The 19308-nt window shown below is 47.8% G+C and overlaps 1 protein-coding gene across 17 annotated transcripts in view; it reads left to right on the top strand.

Moving 5' to 3' along the window:
• The window catches only part of MBNL1 (muscleblind like splicing regulator 1), a 65161-nt gene extending 47074 nt beyond the window's left edge, over positions 1 to 18087 (top strand). For 8 of the 17 annotated variants that reach the window (XM_082767358.1, XM_082767361.1, XM_082767362.1 and 5 more), the window contains 7 exons: positions 1663 to 1920; positions 2751 to 2804; positions 3787 to 3940; positions 8890 to 8925; positions 9621 to 9715; positions 13047 to 13121; positions 14703 to 18087. In XM_082767358.1, the coding sequence (XP_082623484.1) occupies positions 1663 to 1920; positions 2751 to 2804; positions 3787 to 3940; positions 8890 to 8925; positions 9621 to 9715; positions 13047 to 13103 (654 nt within the window). In that variant the 3' untranslated portion in view covers positions 13104 to 13121; positions 14703 to 18087. The remainder of the gene's footprint in view (positions 1 to 1662; positions 1921 to 2750; positions 2805 to 3786; positions 3941 to 8889; positions 8926 to 9620; positions 9716 to 13046; positions 13122 to 14702) is intronic. The other 9 variants (XM_082767366.1, XM_082767363.1, XM_082767364.1 and 6 more) reach the window with 9 other exon arrangements.
• The last annotated feature ends 1221 nt before the right edge of the window (positions 18088 to 19308 follow it).

Genomic DNA, 19308 nt, shown 5'->3' with positions numbered 1-19308 from the left:
GGCTAGACCACATATCATGGTGCCGTGCCTCTCTCTGCTCAAGCAGATGAATGATATATTGCTGCCTGCCTGTGGCAAGAACTAACACCATCTTCAGTGCTTGCTTGTAAGTAAACAAGAATTGCAAACACTCTTGGCTAGCATCACAGCGCTTCAAAAGCCATCGCAGGTCATGCTGATTAAAAGGACTCGCGGTTTTATGGTTTGTGTCTGCTGTGAGGCATCACTCAGATCTGCTCAAGACCTCTGTGAGAGAGCCATTCATTGCTTTATCTCAGCCCGCACGACTGCCCTGTGAAAATGTGCTCTGTGTGGGCCAGAGTTTATCTGCCGAACTGGTTCAGTTCTCTGGGCAGTTTTCTTGGCTTTTAACTGGGATAAAATCGCCTTACCTCTGCATGCATTCTCTTTCTCCGCCTCTCTCTTTGTGTATCTATGCATACTAATTTACTTATATCATCTTTGGCTTATTAATCGAGGAGTTCTTGGGTAGAAGACAATGATTTATTGCCCAGGCAGGATTTGTAGCAATAAAAGAGATCGAGTCTTGGTGCGGGGCTGACCAAGCTCGCGTCTGGGGAAGCAGTGACCTGGCAGCTCCATTTGGTGCATGCCTGGGCATAACGAGGCAGGCAGACCGGGGGCCAGGAGTGCAGGGGTGATGCTAGCACGCAGCCGGTCTGAGGAGCAAACTTGTATGTGGTGATGGCTCAAAGAGATGCCACCTCCTGGCCCAGCCCCTGCCGGCGTTGTGGCAGAGCGGCGCGTGGCACTGCGCGGGGACTGGGCCAGGAACTGGTCCTCCTGAGAAGTTCCCAGCAAGAAAATGGTTATTTGGCCAGTCTGCCTCCCGCGTGCTACGAGAACAGCTCCACGAGCAGCAAGCCGTGAGCAGCAGGGCCGTGGGGATAAAAAGAGGAAGGGAGGTGCCTCAGCTGGCTTATTTGGCCAGTATGTTTGCTGCCAAATATACATCCAGCCTTTGTCACCGCATGGAAAAAGGCTATAAATAGGGTCGTGCTGGAAAGGCCACGAGGAAAGGGGTGCTCCCTGCGGGCAGGTTCACCAGTGGCATTGCTCTTGTCCTTCAGGGTGTCTGCCACAAGCCGTGGACAGCGGGCAGCTGGCACGTAGGGTGGCACAGGGGTTAAAAAGCAGCTGAAGTGCTAGCACAGAAACCAAATAACAACCCAGGTTGGTTTGGTGTAGGGATCGGAGCCAAGGCTCCTGAGGAAGTGCTGATGATCCAGGCTCATGGGCACCCACCTTTAGAAGGAATTTCCATCCGCTGCAGCGGCTGTATCTTTGTACAGACGTGCTTGGTGTGGGCCCTTTCTGTTTCCTATAGCCCTTTGAAAACCAAAGTGACAAACACGTCTTGTTCGTGGTCTGTGCCGTGAAAAGAGCGTGCGTCGGTTTCTTAAACGGGGCTTTTCCAGGGCCTGCAGAGGGACCTGGTGCTGTGCGGCGGTGGCACCGCTGGTGGTGCGGGGCTGCCGGGCTGGAGCCCGCGCGGTGGCGGCGGCGATGCTGCAGTGTGCGCGGCTCTTTGTGCAGAGCTTCTGACGTCCCTCGGCACCAAAGCGCCCCGGCGGGCAGGCAGCCGGGCCGCAGAGCAGGCCAGGGCCCGCACTGAGCGGCTGTCTTCTCCCGGTGTTGCAGGTGTGTCGGGAGTACCAGCGTGGGAACTGCAACCGGGGGGAGAACGACTGCCGGTTCGCCCACCCCGCCGACAGCGCCATGATCGATACCAACGATAACACCGTTACGGTCTGCATGGATTACATCAAAGGGAGATGCTCACGGGAAAAGTGCAAATATTTCCACCCTCCGGCACATCTGCAAGCCAAGATCAAGGCTGCCCAGTACCAGGTTAACCAGGCTGCAGCTGCCCAGGCAGCAGCGACGGCAGCTGCCATGGTGAGTTTGGGAAACGCATCCGAGGGTACGAGTCCGTTGGCGAGGGAGTAAGCAGAGCATTAGCTGGAGCCGCTGGCGCGTGTGCGGGGCCCAGAGGTGCCCGGCGCAGCGAGCTCTCCCAGCCTGTGGTGCCAGGTCCGCTCTGGGGTAGCCTCAGGCCGTGACGGTGTTCACTGATTCGCCTGTCGGTGTACGGAGTGCCCACATGTACATATCTGTGTGCATACGTGTGCGTGTGTGTGTGCGTGCACATGTGTATATCGTGTGTCGTGTGTTTGTGCGTGGGTAGGCGCGGGTCTATCTCGTCGCACAGACAGACGAGCCCGTGTTTCCGCGAGCCCGTGTGCGTAGAGCCCTAGTTTGAGACCGACCTCGGCGCGTGCGCGGCAGCCGCCGGCCGCCCGCCTTGCACGTGCCCGCTGCCCGCAGCGCCGGCGGTGCTCGGGGCCGGTTGTGGCGAGCCCTTCAGGAGGTGCCGGCCGCGCTCCGTCCCGCGTGCGGCGAGGCCGCGAGGTGCGGGGAGCGCGGCCGGGAGCTGGGGCGCGGCGCGGGGGGCGCGGGGCGTCCCCGAGGCCCCGGGGAGGCGCGGGGAGGGTGGCCCGGGGGGGGCCGCCCCGTCCCGCCTGCGTCCCGCCGCGGCCCCGCGCCGTACTGTGCATGCCTAGTCTTGTTACCGTTGTACACGGCATCCGGTGATTTGTTTTTATTTGTTTTTTCTCACCTACCCAAATGCACTGCTGCCCCCATGATGCACCTCTGCTTGCTGTTTATGTTAATGCGCTTGACCCCACTGGCCATTGCCATCATGTGCTCGCTGCCTGCTAATTAAGACTCAGTCGGCTGTCAAATCACTGAAGCGACCCCTCGAGGCAACCTTTGACCTGGTACTATGACCTTTCACCTTTTAGCTTGGCATGTAGCTGTATCGTAGAGTCGAGTTGGGGGTTAATGTGCAGACCTGGAACACTCCCGGTGTCCCTCCCTCCCTCCCTCCCTGCCCAGCGGGGGCAGCGGGGCCGGGCCACAGAGCAACCCCTGGTTGGCACAGGCCCCGCTGCCCCCTGCCCTGCCCTCCCATCCCCATCCCATTCCCAATCCCATCCCCATCCCCATCCCATCCCGTCCCATCCCATCCACTCTCTCCCATACCATCCCGTCCCGTCCCGCCCTGTCCTGTCCCGTTATCCCATCCCATCCACTCCTTTCCCCTTTCCCCTGCTCCCATCCCTTTCCCCTTTCCCCTTTCCCTTCCCCACCCGTCCCCGGGAGCGGCGAGGGCCCCGTTGCGCACGGCGGGCGCAGGGCGCGTTGGCATGGCTTGGCGGCGCTGCGGCGCGGCGGCGGCCGGGGGAGCCGGCATGCGGCGCTCTGCATGCCCGGCAGGCGCTGGGGCTGGGGGAGCGGGTCGGGGCCGGCGGCGCCTCGCCCGCGCCGGACGGTGACTATTAACATCGCTTCTACGTGTTGATCCTCATGGAGCTAGCAGTGCTGCTTCCCCTCCCCGATAGCCTCGCTCCTTACCCGATCCCCCAAGCTTTACCGTAGCGTAACGGTTACGCCAGTTCCTATAGCGTGCGGCTCCGGCACGTCTACCTGTATCGCTGTACTGGTAGGCTAAAGTAGTGCTCCCTCGTAAAGCTTTGACCTCGCCTTTTATTTGGTAGTTAAGTCTGCTACGCTGCTTGCTTGCTCATGGTTAAACATGGTGCTGCCTGTATTTTTTTACCTTCTACTGATTTTTCTTTTCTCTTTTCTCTCTTTCCTTTTTGTCTCCCTCCCATCCTTTCCACACCCCACACCCCTACCCTTTTTTTTTTTTTTTTTTTTTTTTACTGGACTTTATTTTTATGCCCATCCACCATTCAGGGAATTCCTCAAGCTGTACTTCCCCCATTACCAAAGAGGCCTGCGCTTGAAAAAACCAATGGTGCCACCGCAGTGTTTAATACTGGTATTTTCCAATACCAGCAAGCCCTTGCCAACATGCAGCTGCAGCAGCATACAGCCTTTCTCCCACCAGGTAAGTGCTGCTTGTTCGCCTCTCGGGGCGGGAGGAGGGGTGTCCCAAACCAGCACGCAGGACAGCAGCCGCGTGTCCATCCCGGCCGCAGCCCCGTGCGGGGCAGAGGAGGCGCTGGTGCAGGGAGGCTGGCTTCTCTCTGCTTGTCTCGGAGGCTGGGCGGGCGTTCTCCACTCTAACATAAAAATCAGCATCGTGCTCTGTCATCCCAAATCAGAACTGGAAATCTCTTCTCTCCTCCCTCTTTGCCTCGATTAACTTCCCTCCGTTACACACCTCTGAAGCTCTGGTTTCTGTTTCTGTTTGCTGTAAGACCCCTCTGCCTTCGTGTGCTTAGAGGCAGTTGTGAGCCAGATGTGAAGGCTTTGATGCCAGTCATGGTGCAGCGATCATAAAAGGCACAGACAGGCAGTGTCACAGGTAACTAACCATGAACCTACACAAGAAATCAAGATTCAGGCTTCTACCAGTAAGGCCCCAGAGCTGATTTCAGACTAAGAGGAACTGAGGTGTGCTTAGTTTTGTTCCAGAATGACCAAATTTACACTTGTCCTAATGTAGTTGCTGAAGAATTGATGCCTGCGCTGTGCACATAAGCAGAATTCCCTTTGCAGTAAGTGGGACTTAAAGTTTAAATATATGCTCTGGTTCTGCAAAGAACACTTCCAGCGGAAGCATAGTTTAAATGGTAGATGAATTTATGCCTGCATTAACACTGGTGAGTTAGTTTTTTACATATGAACCCCACATTGATACAGCACTATCGTTCTAGGAGGTAAATGATGAAAAGCAGAGGACGTACGCAGATCTGTACTCAAATGATTTGAAGGAACCCATGAGGACAGCCCCTTGTAAAGCAGACTAGCTGAGGGGAGGATAGAAAACTTCACCAATGTTTTATCCTAAACATTTTTAGCATTTGTGTTTGCAGGAAATTGGTGTAGGGCTTTTTACCAACCTGGTCTAGTGGAAGGTGTGCATGCCCATGGCAGGGGGGGTGGAATTAGAGGGGCTTTAAGGCCCCTTCCAACCCAAACCAGTTGGTGAGCCTATGATTCTATCTTAACGGTACAGTCCAGCATAGGATAAGTTAAATTGCACAAAAATCAGTTGCTTTGCTTGATGTAGTGGGCGGTAATAACTTTTTGGGTTCCAAAAATTCATTGCAGCCACTGAGGTATATCAGTCGAAGCTGTTTGCAAAGCTCCTTGGAGTCGATAGAAGGGCTGGGAGAGGAGGCTCCAGGTCAGGTCCGTATACCAGCCCCTACACCACAATACACGCTGAAATGCACATGTGATCAAGGTACCTTCTGTTGGTATCAAGCAGTTTCAGATTTGTTGGCAATGCTTAACCGATGTAGTTAGTAAAGTACAGAGTTTTCCAGCTTCCATTAAATCAACGAGGGTTGGATCATTTCTGGAAGTCATCGAACTGCTTTGAATCACGCCCTTCAACCTTAGAAGCTGGGGTGATAGTTGTGTACATCAGACCTCACCCGTACAGCCTGCCTCTGTTCTGACTCTAGCAAATCTGCTCTGAAAGCTACAGGAACTTGCTTCGTAGTTCTTGATGCCTGACTTCACCTTTCTTGGCCACTGAAGTGTAGTGTATGTGCAACGAGCAGGGTAAGGGGCAGAGCAGCGAGGAGCTGTCCGTGCCATTGCATCCCTGGAGGGGACCTGTTCTCCGGGTGCCAGGAGGTTTGCTCCCTGGGGCGGGCGGGCCTGTGTGGGACAGGCTAGCTGCAGCTGTGAAGGAAACGATGCTGTGGGGTGCTGCTTCACTCACATTCTTGGCTAAGGAGAAATGTGAAAAATGGAGCTGAGATTCTGTTCCCATCTCTGAACCCAGCAGGGCTCTTGAGGAAGGTTTAATTTGAATGTTTTAATCAAAAAAGTAGTTTCAGGTTGGCCAAAACATGGTCAATTTACATCAGTCTTAAGTAGCTAGAACAAATAGCACTAAGTTTTATGTTGATGTAGATGAAGATGAGCATCCAATATTGTTCATTAAAAAATTGAATTGAGTAAACACTTTTTGGGCCTTATGACCCTACATAATTCTGAAGATTTTGCCTAAAATCATTTGCTTTTTTTTTTTTTGTTGTTCTTCTGGAACTACCAGTAAATAAAACAAAGCAGTAATTGGTTCTGTGTGCTGTGCTGCTGGCAGCCACGCAGGCGAACATTTGGCCCTGCAGCCTGCTGCTGTACGTGCTCTGTCCCGTGGTCACGGTGAGCTGGCCAGGGCACAGAGCTCGTATGTGCAGCTGGAGGAAATCCTGCCCCAGTGCTCGTTCCCATCCCGTGCCGCAGGCGGCCGTCTCCTCGGTTGTGCCGATGCAGCCGGTCCTGGCTTGGGCGAGCCACCGGGCGCCTGAAGGGCTGCGGAGAAGAGCAGCCCTCCCGCACAGGGGCACCTGCTGTACGGGGTGCTCGCAGGAGCCCTGGGCCCCGAGTGCACCCCAAAGATACTTCCCCAAAGAGATGTCTGCTCAGGCACTTCCCTCCCTGGGGCTTCGGGTGGGAGGCAGAAGCAGGGACCCCAGGATGCCGGGGAGGGAAGGACCGGGCATCGCCTCCGATTTTCTCCCAGCCAGGAGTGCTTGTGCTCTGCTGAGGTATTTTTCACTAGGGTTTTGTAGACTGGGCAGAACAGACTGAAAGAAACAGTATGAGAGGGAGAAGAGGAGAAACTGCTTAAAGCACCAGTTAACTTAGAATATTTATCAAACCAGCTTTATTGCACTGCTGAAATAGTCTGTAAGGGAGGCTATCAGGAGTTAACTGAGCGCATCCTTGCATTAAAATTCTCCCCTGTGCTGAAAAACTAGGGAATGTTTGAAACTGGGCATTTATTATTCATGCTTTCCTATTAGTCAGTCAAAGCTTTTGAAGTCAGGATGAATATTAAGGTCATAGCAAAAAGCTTGTTATGACTAGTAAGAGGGTCATACAGCAGAATGTCTTTGTATTTACAAGTTCTAGCTAGGATCTTCATTTCTGGCTTCTGTTCATTTGCTGCAGTTCAGTTCAGAACTTGGGGCTCTGGTTATAATGCTGATGATGGTAACTCAGGCTACAGGTTTGAGCTGAAAAGCTTTATGGGGGTATTTCAAAGAATCGTTACAAAAATCTGACTTGTTTGTAGTGTGTAGACCTAATTATGCAGGGGATGACACAGTATTCCAGACACAATGAAGCTTGTGCTACCTATACATAGGGCGCTTCTGTGGAGAGGCAGAACTCCAAGGTTCTTCTGTACAACCTCGTTAACACCCTGAGTGTCACAAGCAGGACTGAATGTTGCTCAGAGTAATTCATAGCCAAATTTTGCTCCATTCTTTAATCTTCTAAGTAGTCAACTGACTTCAGCAATGGTTCACGTATTGGGAAGTCAGGAAAGCTGCCCTCCTGTTAACCTTTCTTTGTGAACATCCCCAGTCTTCTCTATGGCACAGAAACAGAGCAGTAATTAGAAAACCGAATTACTCCCTTTTCGTTGTAGCCTTACAGATACGGTGATGGCAGAATAACCTTGTCCCCAGCAGTAGTTCCACTGACTGACTTTTCCCTGCGTAGTTAAATGCTCCTGAGGTTGCTGCTCGTGCCCCCGCGGTACTCGGCTCCAGCTGAAGCAGCTCCCCGTGCCCCTGGGTATGTCCCGGAGCGGCGCCGCAGCAGCTCGCGGGGAGCCTGCTGGGGTCTGCTCCCACGCCCAGTTCACTCTCTGCTCCAGATTTCAGGGCTTATTTTAGTTTCTGCTGCATCAGGCACAGTTAGTGTTGTTAATAAATGATATTTATTAAATAGAAAGTAAATCTTTTATTAAAAAGGGTTGTTCTGAAACATCACTATTCAAACCAGAATAGAAACATCTGAGTTGGCCTGGCAGAAGGCATTTTGCTATGTAACGTGAACAAACAACAGCTCATTGACAAACAGATACCTTCATGTCTCTAAAACACCTCACTTTGTTGGCTGTGCAGTTGAAGGGAAGGGTTCCGAAGATGCTGTCCCTTCAGCACTTTTGTATAGCCTAAGGAGGGCTGCAGGTTACGGGCACAAAACTCTGGCAGCTTGAAATCTGTCCCATAATGTAGAAAAAAAGCTGAGTGAGTCCTCCTGGGCACTGCCACGTGCTGCAGGGGCAATTTAGCTTTCCAGTCACTCCTCTGACGTGCAAACAGACAGGGAGACAGGGAGACAGGCAGAATCATTCCTACTCCACCGGCAGCTCACAGGGGTCACCCAGATAAGACAAACACACTGTATGCTGAAGTCACTTCTTTTTCTTTTCCTTTCCTTTTTTTCCCCTATCTGTTACCTAAACGTTGGGCTCCAGGCGGCAAGTAACAGATCAGTACAATCGTCTCACTGCGCGGGGGCAGAGCAGCTCCCCAGGCAGCGCTGTGGCTGTCCTCGGCAGCTCAGGGGACATGTCCCGGCCCCCTGGTCGCTCTGTGGCCACCAGCAGCCTCACGCTGCCTCTCGGGGCAGCTCTGGGTAGCGATGGCCAAAGCGATGCTCGGCCCCTGCTCCGGCTGCTCGGCATCGGGGCCCTGCAGGCGGCTGCAGCTGTGAGCGTGCCGTGTCTGAGCGACCCCGTTAGAGCCCTTACAAAGCTTGTGTCAGAGGGCAGAGCAACAACACAGAGGGTTGTGCAGTGAAGCTACAGGAGCTGTCCTGGCCACGCTCAGGGTTCAGTCCCAGAGGCAGCAGTGCAGCAGCACCCAGCTCGGCCGCCCTCCCTGCGCTGGACACTCGCTGTGCCGGATCACTGTGCTGTGTGTGGTTTGATTGTGCTGACGGTTACGTGCCACTGTTCCCATAATAACAATTTTTCTTCTTTGTTCAAATGAAGTTTTCTAATGACACGTGTGATGGGTTGTTTTAATTCTTTTCCCTTTCCAAATCCACCTTCCTGTTGCAATGCATGATGGGCAGGCTCAATATTGTGCATGACACCCGCTACAAGTGTTGGTAGGTGCCAGCTTTGTTTCTTGATTATCTTAAACCTGTGGTGCAGCTCACGGACCCTCAAAATCCACTGCTAGATTTAACTTCAGCTCTCGTGCCAATCCATCTCCCTTAGCCTCCTGCACTAACACCTGTCAATTAAATGCGATTGTTTTATTTAATTGACACGGAAACGTAGATGTCGTTAATTTTGTACAGCAGTTGTTTGAATTGCACATTGTTCCTTGGTGGATTTTGATTGGACTATGAGTTCCAGTGTTTAGAAACTATCGTGTTAAGTAAAGACTGTACCTTACTATAGCGACGTAGAAGTATACTGTCCTTCAACAAGATTAATTTTTGTTTGCAGTAAATATCTGGGTTGAATTTTGTAAAGACAAAGCACTGTAAATATAAGGGCATTTTAAAATTCTTCTGTTGATTTTGGTATTGAAATGATTAAGCTTGTTTGTGTCGATTTTCTTGATTTGATGGTAACAAGCATTTTCCCCTTTTTTTTCTCTTTCATATCCCTCCCCTCTTTCTCCCTGGAATGTTGTCCTGCTTTGCACTGTGGTTGCATGTCACGCGCTGGCAATGATGTCTCGGGCTTTTTGCTGTGATAAATACCATGCTCAATTATCCTACCACATGTCGCTCTGGTTCCCATACTGCTACACTCTTCTGTATGTTTGCTTATATGATTTTCCTTCCGAAAGTTCCCATGGTGCACGGTGCTACGCCAGCCACTGTGTCTGCAGCAACAACATCTGCCACAAGTGTTCCCTTCGCTGCAACAGCCACAGCCAACCAGGTTTGCTAATTTACAGCTTTGTTCCTTACAGACAACTTGAAATTGGTGCTTTTAATGAGCATGGGGGTTTTGATTTTACCTCTTGTTGGCCTACACATTCTCTCTAAGATCTGCAGCACAGCTTAATAAGCCTCTATCCATGCTCAAAAGGTGCTGCAGTTCCATTTCTGATGCTAAAAATAATTGATAATAGAGTTTCTGACTCAGTCTTAACATTTATGGGCTGTGCTGCTTATTTCTGCTCTCAGAGATGTAAAGAGAAAAGGGATAATACACGGAACCCATTATTTGTTTCTATTTCTGTCCGCGAGCCTGCGGTTCCTTTTCACGCAGAAGTCCAATCAAAACCAGTAAAACTTTAGTGCAGAGGGATGGCAGGATCAGAATTTTAACAGTCTGAATTTAGCAGTCTGAACATGTTCTGACTCTCCTCAGCTCTTCCAAAAGCAAAACAAAAACATTTGAGCGTGGGCCACACAGAAGCATGTTTTAAGCCTTTGTTTCCCCCTGTGATCATACTAGGAGAGAGCTCGCTGCCTTTTGCAGGAGACAAACCACAGTTAACAAATGCCCGTTAAAATCTGGTTTTATTTCTAAATAGCTGCCCCAATTGTTTCCATGTTTGGATGTATTTTAGGGAAAGAAAAAAAAAATAGTGCTTTACTAAATAAGTAATCAGAAGTCCTCCCAGAGAAGCCACAAGCTCTGCTCTAAAGATAAGCACCGGGGCCGGAGCCTGCAGTTCCCACACGTGCCAGCTGAAGCTGCTCCTGAGAGCGGAGAGCAGCCCCATGATTTTAGCTAGCTGAGCTGTCAGAAGTGCAGATTCCTGTAGTACATCTGGCTAAAAGGGCAACAGCAAAAAGTTTTAAAAGACCATCATCTTCATTTTAGAAAAACAAACGATTTTGTGAGTTTTACTAGAAATTGAGAAGTGCCTTCTGTCACTGTGTCAGTTCTGGTCTGAGATGCAGGTTTTACTCCCAGCTCAGTGGGAACCCCACGTGCCTTTTAGAGGAGGGAACTAAACACCACCTCTAGCATTTTGCAAGCGTGGCTCAGTATTTGTAATTAATTCTGGCAATAAAGGTCCGATTTCAAGGTAGGCTTGCCTGAGGTAGCCACAGCTCCGACTGAAGCCGTGAGGGCTGCCCCCTCGAGCAGTTTTGAGCTCCCATGGTGCAGCCACCAGGAGGTGAAGCAGTGGGTGCATGCCCGTGTCCTGCTGCCCTGTGCCTCTGTGCCCGGGGGTGCTCGCAGCCCCGAGAGGGTTCCTCGTGCTCCCACTGGGCTGGCTCCAGGGCCGCTGAGTTCGAGCCTTTCCACCCTCAGCTGTTGAGCACGACCATTTTGTAGTAGCCCAGCTGTACGTCCTTGGTTAACCTGTCTGCTTACTGACCCCTCAGAAATATTACTCCAACCATCCCGTTGCTGCAGGGATACAGGGGTGCGCACATCCCAAAAGGGCCTGGGTACTTCACAGATCCCAGCACACCTCAGCCCACTGTGCTAACCTCGTAGCGCTTTCTGCGTGTGGGGAATGTGCCGACTGGCCCCATCACTCCTGGATGTAAACCAGCCTGAGAATTACTTCGTATTTTGGAAAGGTAGCTTAGAGGTGTGACTACCTCTGCGTACACATCACCCTAGCAAACGAGCCCTTGTATCAAAGGATCCCAGTACTGTAATTTGCTGCCCTGCACACTCAATTCAAGTATTTCCCCTTACATTCTCCGTAAGTCCACAGAGTAGCAAGAACCAGCCAAGCCGCAGAAAACCACCATTATTTTTTACAAATCTTCTTTGTCCAAATTCCCATGCACTTTCCCAAATAGATTAGAGGGAAACTTTCTGTAGTAGAATCAGATCATTTCACGCATACCCCTCCCAGAGCCTCATAACACACGGAGTGAAGTACTGCAGCCAAACCATATATACATATATAGCTCATATATGTATATGCCATGTGAGCGATGCTGAAGTGACTTAATGCCACACGACGCACTGTGCATGCATGCCGAAAGTCTTAAGATCTGGCCCTTCATCTTCATTGACCGGTGTTGAAGGTCCTTGGTATGTCTCGACAGCACTATCCCTGATGCTTCTACACAGTTGGGTGCACCAGCCTGTCCTGCAGCAGTAGACAAAAATGGTATGAGAAGCTTCATTCCCCTTGAAGCACGTTTCTGTACAAGTTGGCGATGTGGCAGGGGTGTGTGAAGCTGGCAGGGGAGGAGAGGGCACGAAGGGAGGAGGAAACAAGGGCAAGGCCTGCAGGTGGTGGAGCTGAGAGTGAGCCTCTTCACGCCTCTCCCTGTGCGGATTGAGAGATAACTGTAGTGCCCATTAGGAGAAAAAGGCTTTCCAAGTGCAGCAGCTGTCTGTGACGATACGAAGCAGTTTGTGTCATGTGCCCAGCCATGTCTGCTGTACATGAGCGCATCTACTCGCTCCCTCCAGCTGGACTTCCTTGTCCTGTTCGCATTGCAAGATCATACACAGCTCTCCTGGTGTTTGTGTGCGTTGGTGTTTTCCCTCGTTAAGGGCCTGACCTGCAAGGTCTGCTTAGGCTCCCTCGCACTGACATTAGTCTGTGTGCCACACACCAGAGGGGTGCAAGACTGGGACCCAAAAATGAGGTGCAGAATATACGTTCTGTTACTTGTACTGCTTGTCATCTACTGTGATTTAAATTAAAAAAAAAAAAAAAAAGGGGAAATGGGACACTTCCAGAGAGCCATGTAGTGAATTCTGTTTCTGCAGACTGAGATTTTGAGAAGTGTTCCCCTGCTTTGGGCACTCCTAGCCCCTCAGCTGCTGAGCCGCGGTGCCCCAGGTGCTGTGCAAAGCGCGCAGCCCTTCCCTGCGGGGGGTTCCCCGGCCGTGAGCATCCAGCTCAGGGCATCTTAGGTTTGGCACTCAAAAAACAAGACCAGGAAAGCATTGAACACTTCACAAAATCAGACTGAAGCCAGGCTGTTGTAGGATTTATCATTCTAAACGCTACGCTGAAAGCACAGAATTTTGTGTAGGCCAACAAAAAGGGCTATTTTCAATTACTGCACTGCATGACTTTTATAGATTGTAACTTCTCTTATTTCCTGAACGACCAATAATATTTGTATTTGTCAGTAGTACTTAACACAATGTCTTCCAGTTTTAAGTTGCCATTGTAGCACTTCAGTTGACTTTTAACTTATAGTTACAATATAAAATCCACCAACTCACAGCTGAACCTCACTGTTCCAAACTGTTATGTTCTGTAGCAAACTGCTGTGTCTGGGTTGGCTCATTGCACGTGTTATTCATTGTTTAAATTTTTTACCTATAGATACCCATAATATCTGCCGAACATCTGACTAGCCACAAGTATGTTACACAGATGTAGACATTTTGTCATCAAACAGTAAGTTTCCGACACGTTGTTGCTTGCAGTTTTCATTCTTACTGTGTGTGCATAACTTGTCTTTCTCCAGGGAGAGCATGTTTTTATTTTCTTTCAAAGAAAGCTGCTGAGATACGGGTGGGGAAAGAGGCTGAGCTCCCCCTGGCACAAATTCCTCTGACAGGAGAGCCTGCAGGTAGCAGTGCCCACGTTAGCTGGCCTGTGGGGCCAGGTGCCGTGTTTGTATGTACAGAAAGGACGTGTTACACGTACAGGCGTACTTCTGAGCACCGAGACTCTAATTAGAGCCTTACCTCTTGTTTACAAAGGGTGATGGCTCCAGCCACTAAAGTGAGCCAGGGCTGGCAGCTCTAGGTGAGAGGTGGTTAATGCTAAGCTAGAAAGAACTAATTTTAAATCTCCAGATTTGGAAAGCCAGCATCTGTGAAACTGCAGGGTTAGTCCGCAAGCTGAAGCCTGATTTCCTCTGAGCAGAGCGTCAGATACCGATGCGTTATGTGCAGTTTGTTTCTGGCGTAGCTTACATGGCAAAGGGAGCTCACAGCACGCTCAGGTCATGCTCGCACCGTGTTGGGCTGAGCTGTGGCTGCAGGCAGGGCACGTCAGCGTTCGTACTGCAGCCTTTCCTCCTGCAAAGCTTGAAGGTCAGCGTGCCTAAGCTTGAGAGATTTTTTTCCCTATCTTCCTGCGAGTAAATTGTAGTTTCCAAACTCTCACTAATTTGCATGTTGTAATTAAGACCATCAGCAACACATCACCTCCTCTGGGATACCCTGTGATTTGTATTATCCTTCTCTCTCCTGTGCTCCATTTCTGCTGTGTTTTTCATTGAATGGCTTGATGACCGTAATGGAATTATTACTTAAGGTGAATATTAGCCGATCTGCCACAGTGGGTTTATGACGACCATTATTCCTTTCAGCCAAGCAGAAACATTTTTTAACTGCTTAAGTGCTCAGGTGGGATGCCTCTCTGCAGGGTGTGCTTGTTACCAAACTTCCCTCTGCAGACAGCTGGCAATAAAAGAGCTCCTGTTCCAGAGCCCATCCTGCAGTGCGGGAGGAATTCCTCCCTAGAGGTGTCTCCCAGAGAAATAGCCACCCGAGAGGGGCGGTTCGGTAAGGAGGGCCCAGACTTCCACAGAAGTGTAGGTGCCTCTCAAACAGAGGTTGGGCTCCCAGATTGTACACGGGCAGAGGCAACAGGACCTGGGGAGAGAGAGGAGCACCTGGCTGCTCGGGCAGTGCTCACGCAGCATTTTTGGGGGGGATCTCTGCTTTCTGGGATCTGGGCTTTGGTGTCTACAAAACTCCCCCCAGATTCTGATCCAGCGTAGGCTCAGGAACACCAGGAGGCCAGTTTATTGTGTGCTTTTATCACTGCAAATTTTGTGTGTAAAGTGAGCCTTTGCTGCAAGAGCATATTGAAGGCAAATCCGGAAGGTTTTGGGATGCACGCTTCCCCAGTATTCAGTGGCAGATTTCCCTTTCATTGCAAATACAAAGTTTGGGCTCATGTGGTGCTAAAAAAAAAATAATAATCTGAAAGTGTTGAAAATGATTTATCTTTTTTCCTTTCCAGATCATAACTAAGGAGAAAAGGACAGTGTGTTTGGGTTGAGAAAAGGACAAGTTCATTAGCCATAATGTATATACCGTCAAGCAACACTCGGAAACTCCCTCAGCAGTAAGACATCCACACATTGCATGTTAACGAGATGAAACAAGAACTTGGAAATCCACTGCACACTGTTGCCTATATACTTTGTACATTTAATTGATATTCGTGCTGAGGTGATCTTATTGTCTAAAAACTACAACATTGTCTATCTTTTCTAGCACAGAAGTATGCATATGTATTTGGATATGCATATGTAGTCTATTTCCTACATAATCATGTATGTCACCTTGAAAAGACAGACTATGGTGTAACCATAAATCTATTATGTATTGGTACGTCTGTAGACCAAGATATAATTTTTTAAAGTAAGTTTATTTCTTTCAAGGTTTACAAATAACAAAGGTGCACCTTGTATTTAAAATTGCCATTATAGATGAGAGCGTGCATGCACAGTAATTTTTGTTTAAGAGTAATATTTTTAATGTAATAGATTGTAAGAAGTGGTAAGAGAGGTATCTGACAGAGATGAATGTGCCAAGCAAAACCACAACTGTGTATATTTTAAAGCACATCAATGGCTTTAAGTACCATGTTGTTAAGGATTTTCATGAAGTGCCATAGACTGTACATCAGATTAGAGTATTATTTCTGCAGTGTTATTTTCAGAACCACATTTTCACTTACTTTACTAGTACTAATCAGTCAAAGGGCACCATTCTGTTTCAAAACCAAAGCTGTCTCAGAAATGGCCAATTACTCCTTACAGTAACGTTAGACAGCACAAGAGAGATATTCTAGCCGTACAAATTAACCCATACTGGACATATATATAAACTATTTTAAGGCATTATAGTGTAATATTTATGCGTATTTTACTGTATAACATGATATATGAAAGGGAAAAGCCATTTCTGAGACACAGTAACACATGTTTGAGGAACTTATTTTGCTTCTATTTATAGCCTCTGTCGAAAGTCAAAAGGACTATAAATGCTTTGCAGAGATGGGTTTCACTTTTACTTCATCAAAGTCACGCATTAAATAGTGACTCTAAACAAAGACGAAAGAAGCACTGACATCAGATGCATGACAAACCAAAATATGAAAAAATGGAGATGTTAATTAGCATAGAAATTGGGTGGGTTAAATACTCGGGTGAGTTTTATATGTGACTTTTTTTGTTCAGATTAACTGCTTATAGCCTTAGAAAGCCTTTACAAAATAAAAACAAAAAAATAGATGTGCATTCAAGTTCTAAGAATGGATTCATCCAAAGGAATTCCTTTTTGTGGTTTGGATGTTGCAGCTAGTAAAGGATATTTTTGCTCTGTTCAGCAAAGTGCTGAAGTGGGGGCCAGGTCACTGGTAGCATAGCGTGGAGTGGAAGAAGCGCGAGTTCGGTTGTAGAACTTGCCATACTTCCAAGTTTACTGCAAGTTTTTATGCTTGAGAGAGATGCTTTATAGTATAAGAATGATGTGTTGATTTTACTGATTGTACTGTACATCTATTAAAGCCTTAGATTATTACATTACGGGTTAAAACCCATACCAATGTAATTTCAATCGTGTTAAGAAAGTATAGGTGACTTCACATGTTATTGTAGTTACTTAACATTATAGAATATTACTTATTTTTTTCTTGTTAAAAGTGTAGTTTTTATTTCTTACATTTATTAGATTGTTTTCATTTTCTATTACCAGTTGAATACCATTTCAGTTTATAGAATTTTGTTTTATTAGAGTTTACTGATGAATTTTTCAAAATACAAAAAAAAGTAGTGTTCTTCATAACATACTCAGTTTTGAATTTACATGTAGTGTCATATGAATATTCGTATTATTGTTGACTAAATGATTTATATTTTACTGATTTAATATTACAATGTAAGAATGTCAGTCATTGTTAGTTCTTGTCTAGTTTTCATTAAAAGAACAAAGATCTTTTATATGGATATCTTATAATTATATAATCATTGCTAAGTAAGAAGTTAAGTTGTTGCTATCGCAACAATCCTGGCAGACAATTGAGTAATATTTTGATGATTTATTTTGTTTGTAATTAGTTATTATGAGAAAATCTAGTTCCTAGATATTAGAATAAAATTTATTTTCTACTGTATCCATTTCAAATGTTAAAATATTGTTTAAATATTTTTTGAAATCCCTGAATATCAGGCCTTGTTATAAATAAGCTGCATAATCAATAGATCAAGGGACGTTTTGTTGATAATCCAAATACTCAAAGTTTACGTAACAAGAATTATAGTGTGTGTGTGCAAACTCTTGAGGGTTGATTATGCTGCAGTTTAGCATGTGGGAACGTATAGAGAGAAGGTTGACTTTTTGCACTTCTGTATATAGTCAAAAAAGAGAGAAACCTGTATAATAGTAAGATCTTATTTTGAATAAAAATGTCTATAATTACAAGGAGTTTTGTTAAGGCTAATAAAATGACAGGCTGAACAAAATTGCTTGCAAAAGTGGCACAGAGTTAGCACTCCATACCCCTTCAAAAAAGTTGCTTTGCTTTATGTGGACAGCTTGTAGTTTGCCAGGATTTTTTCAGCTGGAAAGATATGCCATCCTTCCAAGATCTCATGACTGACAAAAGCTCCACTGGTTCAAATCTGCCTGAAAATCATTAAGAAAAAAAAGAAAAAAAAAAAAGAAAAAAAAGAAAAAAAAAGCAGGTACTTCAAACCATCAAGGTGAAATCATGGATCAAATATTCCGTACATTATTCAAAAACTACTGCATGTTTAAAGTATCAAAAATATATTAAAGGTATATACTATTCAAACCAGTTTCTGACAATTTCAGTGGTTTATTGTTCACAAAAACGATTCTTCAAAACAAATACTGACTTTCACAAAAAAGTTGAATCATGAACAGGCAAACCAAACAGCACACCGTAGCTGTAGTTGTTATGTGATTATTTTTTATTGCTGTAGTGGTCCTGTTCTTTTAGCAGGTGAAAAAAAAAAAAAACTACAAAAAAAAAGAAATTTTACAGTTTTAATGGAAAGCATTCAAGACGCCTTGTCATTATTTATGCCAAAGCTGGAAAGAAAAAGCGATCGGGCCATTCCTTTATCTGATCTCTCCAGTACTCATACTGAATAACGAATAAGTTGCACTTATTTGCAACCCCGCAACTTTCATCTGCTGAAAGGACAGATGTGCTTGGTTTTACTATTATGTAATCACAGACTTACTTTTGCTTGTAGTTGCTCCAAATTATGTACTCTGTCCTGGGCTGCAATTTGTTTTTATGCTTATTTTATTATTACTGCTATAGTTGACCTTGCTGTATGGAAAAATAAAGTGAAATTGCCCTAATAAAAGTTCTCTTTCTTAATTATGTTTTTCTATATCACGTTAAAAACCACAGCACCTCCTTTTGTGTACATTTTCACCTTACTGTGTATTTGTGTGACTGCAGGGACGTTATTTGTGGGGAAAGAGGCCTAGATGCTGACACCCGGTGTTTCTCTTTTGCAACACATGCTGTGTTACATGTACAGACTGCGTGTTGGGAATGGTAAGTATAGAGGGTGTTATTACGTTAAACAAGAGGGTAAATGTAGAGAAAGGGGACAGCGTGGCTCAGACCAGCCTCTGGGCTGCACGTCGCAGACGGGAGCAGCACCCGGTGCCCTGGGCATGCACCCAGCCCTGGCGCAGCGGAGCTGAGCAGCCGGGGCCGACGTTAGAGGGAGCCCCACCACACCGCCTGCCTGCGCTCGGCTCCTTCCCGTAAATAACTCATCAGAGTTGCGACTGAAAAAATCGCAAATTCAAAAAGCTAACCCGGAGTGCGTGCCTTGACCTCTGGCACACAGAGCAGCTGATTCTCATGAAGGCTGCCCTGTGTTAGGTGTTAGCAAAGCCGGGAGCAGCTCATGGAAAAGGCATTTAGAGGTGTACTGTGCATGCCTCTAGCCCAGGAAAAGGAAGTTGGTGCTTTCTACCTTCCTCTCAGTATCGCTGGCTTTTAAAAGCTTTATACTCCATGGGCTGTGCACCTCATTGTTAGTACTAAGAGCACGCAGCGTCAGGGGGAGCTCCCGCTGCAACGAGCTGCCCTGTGCTGAGGGCTGGGTCCCAGCCGAGCCAGTTGGCTTGGTAAGGTCACAGGCGGACCTGTGCCTGCCAGCTTGGTGCCCTCCCTGTGCAGAATGACAGGCACCAGGAGGAGATTCTCATCTGCACAGGGTGCCCCGGGGTGTGTGCGTGCCAGTGGCGGGGGGTCCCTGTGTGCCCCCCGGGGCCAGCAGCACCCTGGGGCCGTGCAGCAGCGCCGAGAGGTGCTGGGACGGGCTGGAGCTGGGACGGGCTGGAGCTGGGACGGGCTGGAGCTGTGCCTGCAGGCTTCCAGCTTGCTCCCACCTTCCGTGGCTGCTGAACTCACCGCAGCCTAAGTGCGAGAAGTGCTGAACTCATTAAAGGAAGCATTTGGAGAGGCCTGGCTCAGTACCCAGCTCCCTCAGTCACTGCGCTCTCGCTAGCGGAGGATAAAAACCGGAGCCAGCCACTGAGAGCCGCTGCGCTCCCGAGCTGCAGGG

This window comes from Aythya marila (assembly GCF_965140915.1).
Source record: "Aythya marila genome assembly, chromosome: 9".
NCBI classification, from domain to species: Eukaryota; Metazoa; Chordata; class Aves; order Anseriformes; family Anatidae; genus Aythya; species Aythya marila.
This window is presented reverse-complemented; position numbering and strand designations above follow the sequence as displayed.